At 52.7% G+C, this 12,348-nt stretch overlaps 1 protein-coding gene across 5 annotated transcripts in view; it reads right to left on the reverse strand.

Moving 5' to 3' along the window:
- Positions 1-12,348, reverse strand: part of DGKD (diacylglycerol kinase delta) — a 120,627-nt gene that overhangs the window by 71,237 nt on the left and 37,042 nt on the right. For all 5 annotated transcript variants that reach the window (XM_051834164.2, XM_070070016.1, XM_051834166.2 and 2 more), the window contains exon 2: positions 2,417-2,527. In XM_051834164.2, the coding sequence (XP_051690124.2) occupies positions 2,417-2,527 (111 nt within the window). The remainder of the gene's footprint in view (positions 1-2,416; positions 2,528-12,348) is intronic.

A 12,348-nucleotide genomic window follows, 5' to 3' on the forward strand; every position in this document is an offset into this window, starting at 1 on the left:
TGGGCATTTGGGGGAGTTTCTCTCTTTTTTTCTCTCTCTCGCCCACCCTCCCTCTCAAATAAAAATAAAAATTTTACAAAGAAAAAAGCTGACAGTTCTATATTTATCTTGGTAACACCAAAGCACTACCACCACACCAGTCTTTCACTCCTAACTGGGAAGTGTGTCCTCACACAGGGATCCCGACAGAAAGCTGGGGTCTAGCCGGAGGATTCTTGGCCATGTAGTAGGAAAGGTCCTGGCTAAAATTAATTATTCTAGGGGAAGACAGACAGGCCCAAATAAAGGGAACCTGCCCTTGAGAAAAAACAAGCTCACCCTGCAGAAGGAAACTAGCCGTGGAATGACAGAAACAGGGGCTCCAGGCATGTCCTAGGACTCAGGCCTGGGGTCCCCCCTTCCCTGCTCCCCTCCCTCCAACCTGCCACCACACCTACACCTCTGGATCCTTTAGCATCCTAAGACAACTCCTGAGCCCCTGGAGGAAGCGTAACCAGTAACTGAGAGAGAGATGCCGTCTTTCAACAACCTCTCCCTCCCCGGCCCAGCGGAACCAAAATAACTCAGAGGGCGGTGCTCAGATCCAACTGCAGCACACTACCTCTCTGGGGAACTAGCTCGAACTGTAAATGACTCACAACCCAGACTTTTTTAATACCAAAATATCAGTATCGCCACCAATCCTGGTACCAAAAATACGGGCGTTCAGAACAGCAGCCAACATACACGTCTCACCCCACGTTCACCACACATGGCCGTAACGCGTGGGTTCACCAGCTCTTCCCCTTCCAACTGCACAGTCTAGGGACTCTGGCTTGAAGTCTTACCTTAGCTTTCTTTTTTTTTTTTTTTTTTTTTTTTTTTTAAGAGATTTATTTATTTACTTGAAAGGCAGAGCTACAGAGAGAGGCAGAGAGAGTGAGATGGCCAAATTCTGCTGGTTCACTCCCCAAATGGCCACAACAGCCGGAGCTGCGCCTATCCGAAGCCAGGGGCCAGGATTTTCTTCCGGGTCTCCCACGTGCATGCAGGGGCCCAAGGACTCGGGCCATCTTCTACTGCTTTCCCAGGCCATAGCAGAGAATGCCAGCACGTAGGTGGCAGCTTTACCGGCTATGCCACAGCGCCAGCCCCTTACCTTCACTTAAAACAGGGCACACAGAGAGAAGCGCACTGTGAGAAAGCCCAGGGAGGAGCCTTTCCCAGTTACACTCCTACCAAGAAGCCCATACACTGCAAAAGAACCGAGAGCCCATCAGAGCTCACCACCCATGACCCCATTTCCTGAGAGAAAGCCATCTGACTGTAATGCGGTTATTTCTGTGGCCATCTTTTCCTGTCCCCATTGGTGACAAATGAGATCAAAGAAAAAATGAGTGGAAATTAATTTGCATAAGAAATAAAATATGGCTTGAGACAAATAAAACCTGATATCCTACGGCATGCGTGGGGAACCTTGTTTCTGCCAAGGGCCATTTGGATATTTATAACGTCTTTCCCGGACAATACAAAATTAACAACTTAAAAAGTAGTCTCGGGGCCGGCACTGAGGCATAGTGGGTCAAGCATCTATCTGCGGTGCCAGCATCCCATATGGGCACCAGTTTGAGTCTCAGCTGCTCCACTTCTGATCCAGCTCCCTGCTGATGGCCTGGGAAAGCAATAGAGGATGGCCCAAGTGCATGGGCCCCTGCACCCACACAGGAGACCAGGAGGAAGTTCCTGGCTTCAGATCAGCCAGGCTCCGGCCATTGCAGCCATTTAGGGAGTAAACCAGTGGATAGAAGACTCTCTCTGTCTCTCCTTTTCTCTGTCTATAACTATACCTCTCAAGTAAATAAACAAATCTTAAAAGGAAAAAAAAAAAAACAAAAAAAAAAAAAAAAAAAAAACAGTAATCTGCTGGGTGGCATTGTGGCACAGCAGTGTAAGCCAATGCCAGCACCCCACAGGAGTGCCGGTTTGAGTCCCAGGTGTTCCACTTTTCAATTCAGCTCCCTGCTAACATGCCTAGGAAAGCAGTGGTAGATGGCCCCTGCCACCCCCATCGGAGATTCAGATGGAGTTCCAGGCTCTTGGCTTTGATCTGGCCCAGCCCTGCTCCAACTACTGCAGCCATCTGGGGAGTGAACCAGCAGAGGGAAGATCTCTCTGTCTCTCCCTCTTTCCCTCTAACTCTGCCTTTCAAATAAATAAATCTATTTTTAAAAATTAGCCTGATATGGGTTTTTTGAATTCCAAGTCCTGCCTGTAGCTGCCTTGGCAGGGCCAGGTCAAATGCTTCTGCAGGCCCTACATGGGCCATGAGCTGGACACTCCCCACACCTGTGGGTATTATAAACAAACTAGATAGAAACGACAGGTCTGAGAGTCGCTGCATGGGCTGCTCTCACACACCGCACGCGCCGTGCCTCACCTTCGCAGTTTTGGCATAGTACAGTGTCCGCCCTCGAAGCTTGAAGTACCTCCTTTTTGATCGCTGGAATGAGTTGTTCTGTTTGGTCAGCATCCCCTCTTTAATGATGGTCTGAAAGGACACAAACATATTCATGAACTTGCGTTCTAAGCTGCCCTTTGGGGCGGGTGTTGTGCAACAGCGGGTTAAGCTGCTGCTGGGGACACCAGCATGCCTTAAGGAGCTCCTGGTTCGAGCTGCAACTACTCTGCCTCCGACCCAGCTTTCTGCTGATGGAATCCGGGCAGGCAGCAGGTGATGCCCCTGTGCTTGGCCACCCACCACCTGCGGCGAGACTCGGATGGAGCTCCTGGCTCCTGACTTTGGCCTGGCCCAGCCCTGGCCATTGTAACCATTTGGGGAGTGAACCAACAGATGGAAGATCTTTTTCTCTTATTCTCTCTCTCTGTAATTCTACCTTATAAATACATAAACCCAAAAAAAAAAAAAAACCTTTTTAAAAAATGTATTAAGGTGCCCTTTGGCTGGTCCAGCTGAGAAACACCTTGTCAAGATCAGCGTAATCAGGTCTCTAATGGGCTGAACGGCTTCACCGAGAAATCATTTCCCACACTCTAACAGCCCTTCACCAAGTGCTGCTGGGGAAGAAGGGGCACGCCAGTTCTCTCCGGGTGCCTGCATGCCTGGAGGACGCGAGGTCAGCAGCGCAAGGTGTGGCCTGGGCAGGCAGAAGGGCAGCAAGGGCCGCTGAGGCCCCCAGGACTGCAGGACACTGGGGCCTGGGGCCAGTGCATCCTCCGACCACAGCATTTGCTATTTTCCAGCCTTTCTTGGCCCTGTCTCTGTGTTCTCTGGCCTCCTGCCATTTCTCAGGATCTCGCTGCCAAAACTGTGGACATCCGCTGCTCCGGAGCGGAGCGCAGCCCCGCCTGTGCCCTTCTCGGCCAGCTCCACCATGCACGGGCCGGCATGTGCAGCTGCAGCCACTGGGCAGACAAGTGTGTCAAAGTCCCTGACACAGCCCCCACCCAGTACATCTGCCAAAGCCACCACATAAGAGGAGATGTCTCTCACAAGAAGCCAGCACTCACCTCGGCCAGGTAAAGCCAAGAACGGGGGCATGGCGCCCCTGGATCTGCCCCCTCCCCTCTGCAGTCCCGTGCGCAGACTCCTACTGGGACTAGTGAGCCCCGCCCGCCACTCGCAAGCCAAACGCTCGAGGAGCTGCTTGGTCTGGTCGTGAGACCCTGGGAGCCACTCAGAGGCACCACGCGGTCAGGCTAACAGGACATACCGGGAGCAGGAGCGCCCTCAGTCACACCTCCTACACGATGCCTAGCGAACGTCCACACCACAGGGAGGCTCCGCGTGGAAACGGAGAACCTACAACGTTCTGTTCAAGGACGAGCACACGGATTCCAAGAAGGATTTGTCTAATAGCTCAATCATATGTAGCTTTACACTTTAAGTAATGCTTACAGCTACCTGCGGTAAAACCCGCACAAAGCCATCACAGAAACCGCACGTGGGCATGGAAGCCAGCACACAGGGGCTGCCGGGCCCTCCATGTGCGGAGGATCGGGACAGAGAACACGGAAGCCCCAGCTACAAGAGGACAAGAAGACAGGTACCGGATCAGCACCCAGTGCCTCAGGGCTCCTCCCCTAGTCCTCCTGTGGCAGCACAGTGGGGAGGCAGCGGGGACAGATAGGCCAGCACTCACCCCAAGTGCCCACTATGACGGGGCCAGCTCTCGGTGCTGGCCTAGTGACACAAACAGCAGCCCTTCCCAACTCCCTGGAGATCACCCTGGAGGGATGCTGTGGCTTACCCCTTCCCCTCTGAGGAGGCCATCTGCCCTTTCTCCCAGGTAATTAGAGTGCCAGGAACAAAGAAGAGAGGCACACACTACCCGGGACCAAGGAAGAAACACACGGCAGGCTACGGTGACTAGCCTCTGGGTCCAGGGCTGAAACAGGACCAGGAGGACCCTCGGCAGAGGGAAAGCCCCGGCCTCTGGGACGGAGGGGCTGGGAACAGGGGTTTATTTCCAAACACCCCTGTCAGATCCAGAAGCACACAGGGTGACAGTGGGGATGCAGGAAGGCCAATGCACAGAAGCCACCTCTCCTCACCCCCTCATCTTCCTTACCTCTGCAAGAGACAGAATCGCTTCCATTGCTTTCCTAAATGCAAATTTAAAAAAAAAAAAACCATATACACATATACACACACACACACACACACACACACACCCCAAGCAGAAACTCAGGAAAGTTATACTAAGATATCTTTAAAGGACAGATGCTGGAGTATTTTTTCTTGCAATTCCCGCTACCCATCCCACACATAAAAGGAAAAGCAAAATTAAAGCACACCACTCCGGCACGCACACAGGCACGCACACAGGCACGCACTCCGGCACACACACAGGCACGCACACAGGCACGCACCCATCTCTCAGACAGCGGATGAGAGCCTGCGATCGGGCAGCCCGAGGAGAGCTGCTGCTCTATTTATAGAAGCAGAGTGCTCAGAAAAAGACTCGGTGGGTTTCAGCGGAAAAGGCTGGGGAAGAGATAAAGACCAGTATTTTTCTGACGCTGACGCGCTCTCAGAAACTCCATCTCTTCTCATTCACTGCTCGTGAATACTACAGATATGAGGCAGAATTATTTTTAAACACTCAGGGGAAAGCAGTGAACTGAAAGTGGTCAAGGGAACAACACCCCTAACTAATCCATGCTTTGCACCTGGCGGCCTGCAAAAGGCACCCACAGGTAAGGCCACTGGGCTGGCAACCCTCCCGACCCCACAGAGGGGAGCGGTCACATGTCTAGTGCATAGCTCCTTAGGTTCTGTCGGTCAACTCTCTCTCTCTCAGACACATCTGCACACACAGGCCCCAGAAAAACACTCAGCAACCAGTCAGATAAAGGACAGCGACTCCACTCAGCCCCACCGTAGACCAGAAACAACCCCAGCATGGGATCAGAGTGACGAAGCAGGCAGATATGAACGCTGAGCCTAGTGTGGCCTGGAGCCCACAGGTCGGAGACCTCCTGGGTACCTGCCGCAGGGAAAGCACAGGCCTCCAGCGGTCTCTGCTTAAACCCAAGATGGCTCTGGACATACCCTTTGTGTCGCTCCCCCTCTTCGTGGAGGAACGACACAGGACCCTGCGCTGTTCTTTCTGCTCGGCCCTCCCCGGGTTTGCTGCTGGTTCTTCCCGGGTTGGCTACTATCCCTTCCACCTCCGTGGAAGGGCAGTTCCCCCTGGCCGCATTCCCCACTTCCGCAGGGGAGCGGCACACCGCCGGCCGGTTCTCTCGGGGGCTGCACGGGTTCCCTTAGATGTTCCCCATAGATGTTCCTGGTGCATGCCGTCTCTCTCCTCCTTTATAGTCCTCCTCCGCCAATCCCAACTCGGCTGAGTACGCTGCTCTCCAATCAGGAGCAAGTCCTACAGTTAATTGGTTGAACTGGAGGCAGCTGTGCGGAAGCTGTTTACTTCTCTCCCAGCGCCATATTGTGGGAGAGCAGATGCATAGAATAAGTCCTAATTCGAGCAACTTAGTCTAGTCCGGATTGCTCCCCACACTTTGGAAAGGGGTGAGCAGAGCAAAGTCCAGAACAGACTCCAAGAGCCCTGGCCAAACGCCTCCTACCTGGAGCCCTGTGGGTAAAGGACGCAGCGAGGCCCTGTCCCAGGTCAGTGTGCCTCTCGCTGAGCCGGAAGCAGCTGTCTCCCTCCTGCCTCCCTTCCCCTGCTCCTTCCTTGACCCAGCAGCCACGTGGCTAGTGCAGGGCATCGTGCTGTGCTCCGAGGGCCGCCCGACAGGAACTCGGGCCAGAAGCCCGGCGTGTGTACCCAGGGCACAGGGAAGTGGGAGGGACAGCGGTACACGGCCGGTCTCAGGAGACAAGCAGGTATCAGAGCTGACTGGGCGCCAGGGAGGGCACGGCCGGCCCCAGATCACCACGTGGCTGTCACCACACAGGCTGTAGCTGGTCCTGAATCGCGGAGCGGTGACTGAGAAGTCCAGTTTAGAAAGATACCTGGGGCCACAGAGTGAAGCAGGGAGGCCAACAGCGCACTCCACAAACTCTTGTAGAGTGGAGTCAGCGACAAGAGTGCGAGGCAAGAGAGGTGGGCACGGGCGGGAGAACTGCTCACCCAGACGACCAGGCAGCAGTGAGTGAGGGGAGGGACACAGCAGGCCGGGGCCGTGGGCCGCGTTCTAGAGAGGCTGAATCCACGGCCAGGCGCCGGCTCTGTGGAGCTGCAGTACCAGAGCAAGTCTGGGGTAGAAGATGCTGCTACAGAGCCCTACGGAGGAGACAGGGGAAGAGAGGAGGCCCAAGGTCACCACCATCAGGGGCAGGAAGACAAAGGGAGGGCCAAAAGAGAGTGAGGAGATGATGGCAGGGATCCAGGAGAGACGAGAGAGTACTGCAGAGACCGACCATGGAGGTCAGGTACAGCAATGAGCTCATCAGTGAGGGCTGGGAGGAAGCCGAGGGCCCAGCCAGAGCAGACTGGGTGACCCGATGGCGGGCAAAGCCACGCCAGTCACACTGAGTATGACAGGAAGCTGAAAGAGAATCAAAGATGGTAGGGTTTTTGTAGTGTGCTAGTCTCTGTTTACAAACGTGAAATCATAACAGACATGTCATATTTCAACTTTTTTCTGTCATGATATATTATCAACATAGTCCATATTTTTTAAATATTTACTCCTAGGGCCAGCGCTGTGGCATAGCAGGTAAAGCCTCCACCTGCAGTGCCGGCATCCCATATGGGCATCAGTTCGAGTCTCGGCTACTCCACTTCCAATAACTCTCTGTTATGGCCTGGGAATCCAGTGGGAGATGGCCCAAGTCCCTGGACCCCTGCACAAATGTGGGAGACCCGGAGAAAGCTCCTGGCTTCAGATCAGCACAGCTCCAGCCGTTGCGGCCATTTGGGGAGTGAACCAGCGGATGGAAGATGTCGCTCCCCCATTCGCGGAGGAACGACACCGGACCCTGCGCTGTTCTTTTATCTGCTCGGCTCTTTCCCAGGTTACCTCACTCGCGGAGGAACGACGCCGTCCCGGGTTAGCTGCCGGCCCCCTGCCTCCACGGAGGGGCGGCACCCTCTGCCGCTTTCCCCGCTTCCGCGGAGGAGCGACACACCACCGGCCGGCTCTCTCGGGGGCTGCTCAGATGTTACCCGGATGTTCCCCTTAGATGTTCCTGGTGCATGTTGTCTCTCTCCTCCTTTATAGTCCTCTTCCACCAATCCCAACTCTGCTGCCCACACGCCGAGCACGCTGCTCTCCTCCAATCAGGAGCAGGATCAGCTCCTGCAGCTTATCAGTCAAACTGATGGGGCAGCTGCGTAGAAGTTGTTTGGCCCTCCCCAGCGCCATATTGCGGGAGATCAGATGCATAGAATTAGTCCCAGTTCCAGTAATTTAGTCTAGTCTCAGTTGCTCCCCACAGGAAGATCTCTCTCGCTCTCGCTCTCTCTCTCTGCCTCTGGCCCTCTGTGACTCTGCCTTTCAAATCTTTAAATATATACTCTTATTTTTTGAAAAGCAAAATGACAGAGAGATCTCTCCCTGATGGTTCACTCCCCAAATGTCCGCAAGAGCCAGAGGGGAGCCAGGCCGATGCCAGGAACCAGGAACTCAGTCTGGGCCTCCCAAGTGAGCGGCAGGGGCCCCAGGACTCGAGCCATCACCTGCTGCCTCTCAGGGTGCATTAGCAGGAAGCCGATGGGAAGTGCAGGAGCCAGGACTCAAACCTTCGCTCCATTACGGGATGCAGGCATCCCCAGTGGCAGCTCAACCCAATGCACCACAATGCCTGCTCCCAGAAAGTAATTTTTGTACATTCTGTATACATGTGCACTGCATCATTCAGCCAAGTCCAGCTTGCTCAATACCACCAGCAATGCTTCGATTCCTGTAACTAAATACCTGCATATGTCCTCAATACACCTTACCACAAACCGCCAGAAGTGGAACCTGGGGATCAAAGATGCCCCCAAAACAGACTCCTGCAGACCAAAAAGCCTGATTGTGAGAGGTGGCAGCGCAGGTCGGGGGTCATGGGGCGGAGACAGCAGACCAGCTAAGGGGAAGCCTCTGCCTCCTCCCTCACACACCTGACACCCAAGTGAGGTCCAGCTGGATTCCGGATGTCATGCAAGACACAAAGCATCACAACTCTCACCGGACAACACAGGAGAATTCTTCATGCCTACAGAATTGGGAAAGGCTATTATGTAAGATTGGAAAAACACTGAGCATAAACTACCACTACTAAACTCAACCATTACAACAGAGAGCCCCTGCTCACCAAAAATACTTCAAAAAGAAAGAAAAGCCATGGTCTGGGAGGAAGTGTGTACGCAGCTGCCAACTGCTACAATCAGTGACCAGAATACGCAGATGACACCACAGGACAACAAAAAAGAAAACTGGCAGAAAGCACGCCCCAGTGCTCATCAGAGGGCAAGGTGACGCGCAGGCAGGCTGCTTAGCCTCGGGGCACGTGGCAGGAGGGCACACGCACTGGCACTCAAGTGCTCTGCCTGGCGCACAGGTCCACCAGTGGGCAGTTCATGACCGCACATCAAGAGGCACATGGATACCATCTGTGCTGTTCTACATGTAAAACGATGAAGGAAAAATAAAATCAATCAATCAAGGGCAGGCGTGGGCCTTGACCGAGGAGTTGAGATGCTGACTAAGACGCCCATACCCCAGAGCAGGCATCTGGCACAGCAGTGAGGAAGCCACTTGGGACACTCACGTCCCATATCAGAGTAGTGGCTTCCAGTCCCAGCTCTGCTCCTGATTCCAGCTTCCTGCCAATGCACACCCCGGGAATGCTGCCAAGATGGCTCAGCTAACTGGATCTCTACTACCTTCACGGGAGACCTGGACTGAACTCTTAGCTTTCATCTTAGGCCTCGGCCAGCCCCAGCTGTCTCAGGCAATTGGGGTATGAACCAGTGGCTAGAAGGTCTCTGTCTCTCTGCCTTTCAAACAAATAAAATAAACAAATCTAAAGAAAACACCCACATCCCCTATCAGAGTACCTACATTTGCTGCCCTACCCCCAGCCCCCAGGGGCTCCTGACTCCAGCTTCTTGCTAATGCAGGCTTGGGAGGCACTCTGATCGGGCCCCTGCCACCCATGTGGGAGACCTGGATTGAGATTCCAGCTCCCAGCTTTGGCACTACTCCTCCTCTAGCCGTTGGAGGCATTTGGGAAAGTGAACAGATGGGAGCTTGCTCTAGGTGTCTCTCAAAGAATTCACAGATGTAAAATCTTACGGGGTTGTGTCACAGAAGGTTAAGCACTGTGGCGCAAGAAGTTAAACTGCCACTTGTGACAGCAGCATCCCTATCAGACTGCCAGCTGGGAGTTCTGGTGGCTCTGCTTCCAATCCAGCTCCCTGCAACTGTGCCTGGGAAAGCAGAAATGCCCCTGCTACCTGTGTGGGAGGCCCAGATGGAGTTCCAGGCTCCTGGCTTTGACTTGGCCCAGCCCTAGGTGTTGTAGATATTTGAGGAGTGAACCTGCAGGTCAGCAGGTGGAAGATCTCAATATCTATCTATCTCCCCCCTTTCTCCCCATCATCCCATCTTTCAAACAAATGAAAAAATGTACTTTTAAAAAAAGGAAAAGCAAAGCACCTCCAATGGGGCAAGGCTGAGGGAGCAGTGGTCAGCCAGGACACAGGTGTCACAGGCAGACACGTCGGGAAATGGGGGAGAAGAAATAAATAACAGGATAAAGAAGAATGTGAGCCAATGTCCTTGACAAAATACACCTTTCAGATTCACAAGGTCCCCCAAAAAGTGGAAATATCAGCATAAGAAATGAATACACATACTAAAAGAACAATTAAAATGTTTCAGTAGAAACTTTAAATTTCCATGAGCATCTTTACCTCTATTTGTCTTTTAACAGAACATCTGTGGTCTGAGTCAGACACTAATGCTGCAATTAACAAACAAGAAAACTGGTCAACAGAGACCGAGTTTGCCTGTCCGAGGTTAAACAGCTACTCCCAAATCAGATGGCATCTCAGGCCATCAGCACACGGCTTCTATGGAAGACTTGCGGCTGTGACCACACATCCCAACAACAACCAACCAGAAAGCCATCTGCTCACAAGCAACATATTCAAGGCAACATATTCAAGGACCTGCATTTCTTCTGAACACTCGCTACCTAACACATCCCATGTCTACCACACACCCAGGAGCCACCAGACCACCTTCTGATTCTCACACCACTTCAGAAGTAGGTACAGGCTGAACCTCACTCATCTGAAAAACCAAAACCTCACCTGCACTGACAGCCAAAACTTTTTAATTAATTGATTTTAAAGGCAGAGTAACAAAGGGAGAGAGAGAGATTTTCCATCCACTGTTTCACTCCCCAAATGGCCACAACAGCTAAAACTAGGTGATCCAAAGCCAGGAGCGTCCTTTTGGTCTCGCAGGTAGGTACCGGGGCCCAAGGAACAGGGCCTTCTTCCACTGATTTTCTAGGTACAGCAGCAGGGAGCTAGATCAGAAGTGGAGCAGCCAGTGGCTTTATCCACTGCAGCACAACACCAGCCCCCATCCATAACTTTTTGAACATGACATTGAAAAGTTTCAGAACTTGGAACTTATCAGATTTCAAATTTTCAAATTTGGGACAGTGAACTGGTAAAGTCCATGCAAACATTCCAAATGCTGAAAAACTCCAAAACCTTAAAACACTACTCACTGGTCCATGCACTCCAACCTTTATTTCCATTTTGTAGATTAGGAAATAGAGGGACTTCATGCAGTAACTCACACAAGGCCTGTAGAAGGTCAGCAAATGGCAGACGCGGGATGCAAACTAGGGTCTAGAGAGCCAGGCCAAGAGCACTTGATGGCAAAGTGAAGCTGCAGCGTAACAGTCTGGAAACTCTGACTTAAATCATCAAAGCAAAAGCAAATTCCAAACACAGCCAAGCTCACCCGACTCAGAGCTGCCCGCGACCTGCCACAACCACCTCCCTGAATCATCCGGCTCAGCACATGGCCCAGAGGCTGAGAGGGCCGCAACAGGATGTTCTACACCTCACGTCTCTGTAGCATCAACCACCACAGGACCACAGGAGAGGGCAAAGCAAGGCACATCTGGGAGCTGCTGTGCTCGAGAACCGATCTCAGCGCCACAGGGCTAAGCCCTCCAGCTTCCACTGCCACCCAATAAAAAGGAACCCATTCTAAGTTGTTTTCCCAACAACCCCAAAACACCAACCCAAAGAAAAAGCCAGCCATTACTTTGTTACCAATAAAGAAAACTGAATTTCCCCCTTTGTCCTATCCTGATTTCCCTCCTTTGATACACTGCCACCAAGACTAAAAGCGACCACACCCTGCAGCCTGCACAGTGGCGCAGTAGGTTAATCCTCGGCCTGCGGCACTGACATCTCATATGGGCGCCGGTTCGAGTCCCAGCGGCTCCTCTTTCAATCTAGCTCTCTGCTATGGCCTGGGAAGGCAGTGGAGGATGGCCCAAGTCCTTGGTTCCCTGCACCCTCGTGAGAGACCTGGAGGAAGCTTCTGGTTCCTGGCTTCAGATCGGCACAGCTTCGGCCATTGTGGCCATTTGGGGAGTGAACCTGGAGATGAAGACCTCTCTCTCTCTCTGCCTCGCCCTCTCACTGCCTGTAACTTTACCTATCAAATAAATAAATAATTTTTAAAAGATTTATTTATTTTTTTGAAAGGCAGCATTACAGAGAGGCCGAGGCCAAAAGAGAGAGAGAGAGAGGTGTCTTCCTTCCACTGGTTCACTCCCCAAATGGCCACAACAGCCGGAGCTGCACTGATCCAAAGTCTGGAGCCAGGAGCTTCCTCTCGGTCTTCCCACGGGGATGGCAG

This window comes from Oryctolagus cuniculus, chromosome 3, assembly GCF_964237555.1.
Source record: "Oryctolagus cuniculus chromosome 3, mOryCun1.1, whole genome shotgun sequence".
Classification (NCBI taxonomy): Eukaryota; Metazoa; Chordata; class Mammalia; order Lagomorpha; family Leporidae; genus Oryctolagus; species Oryctolagus cuniculus.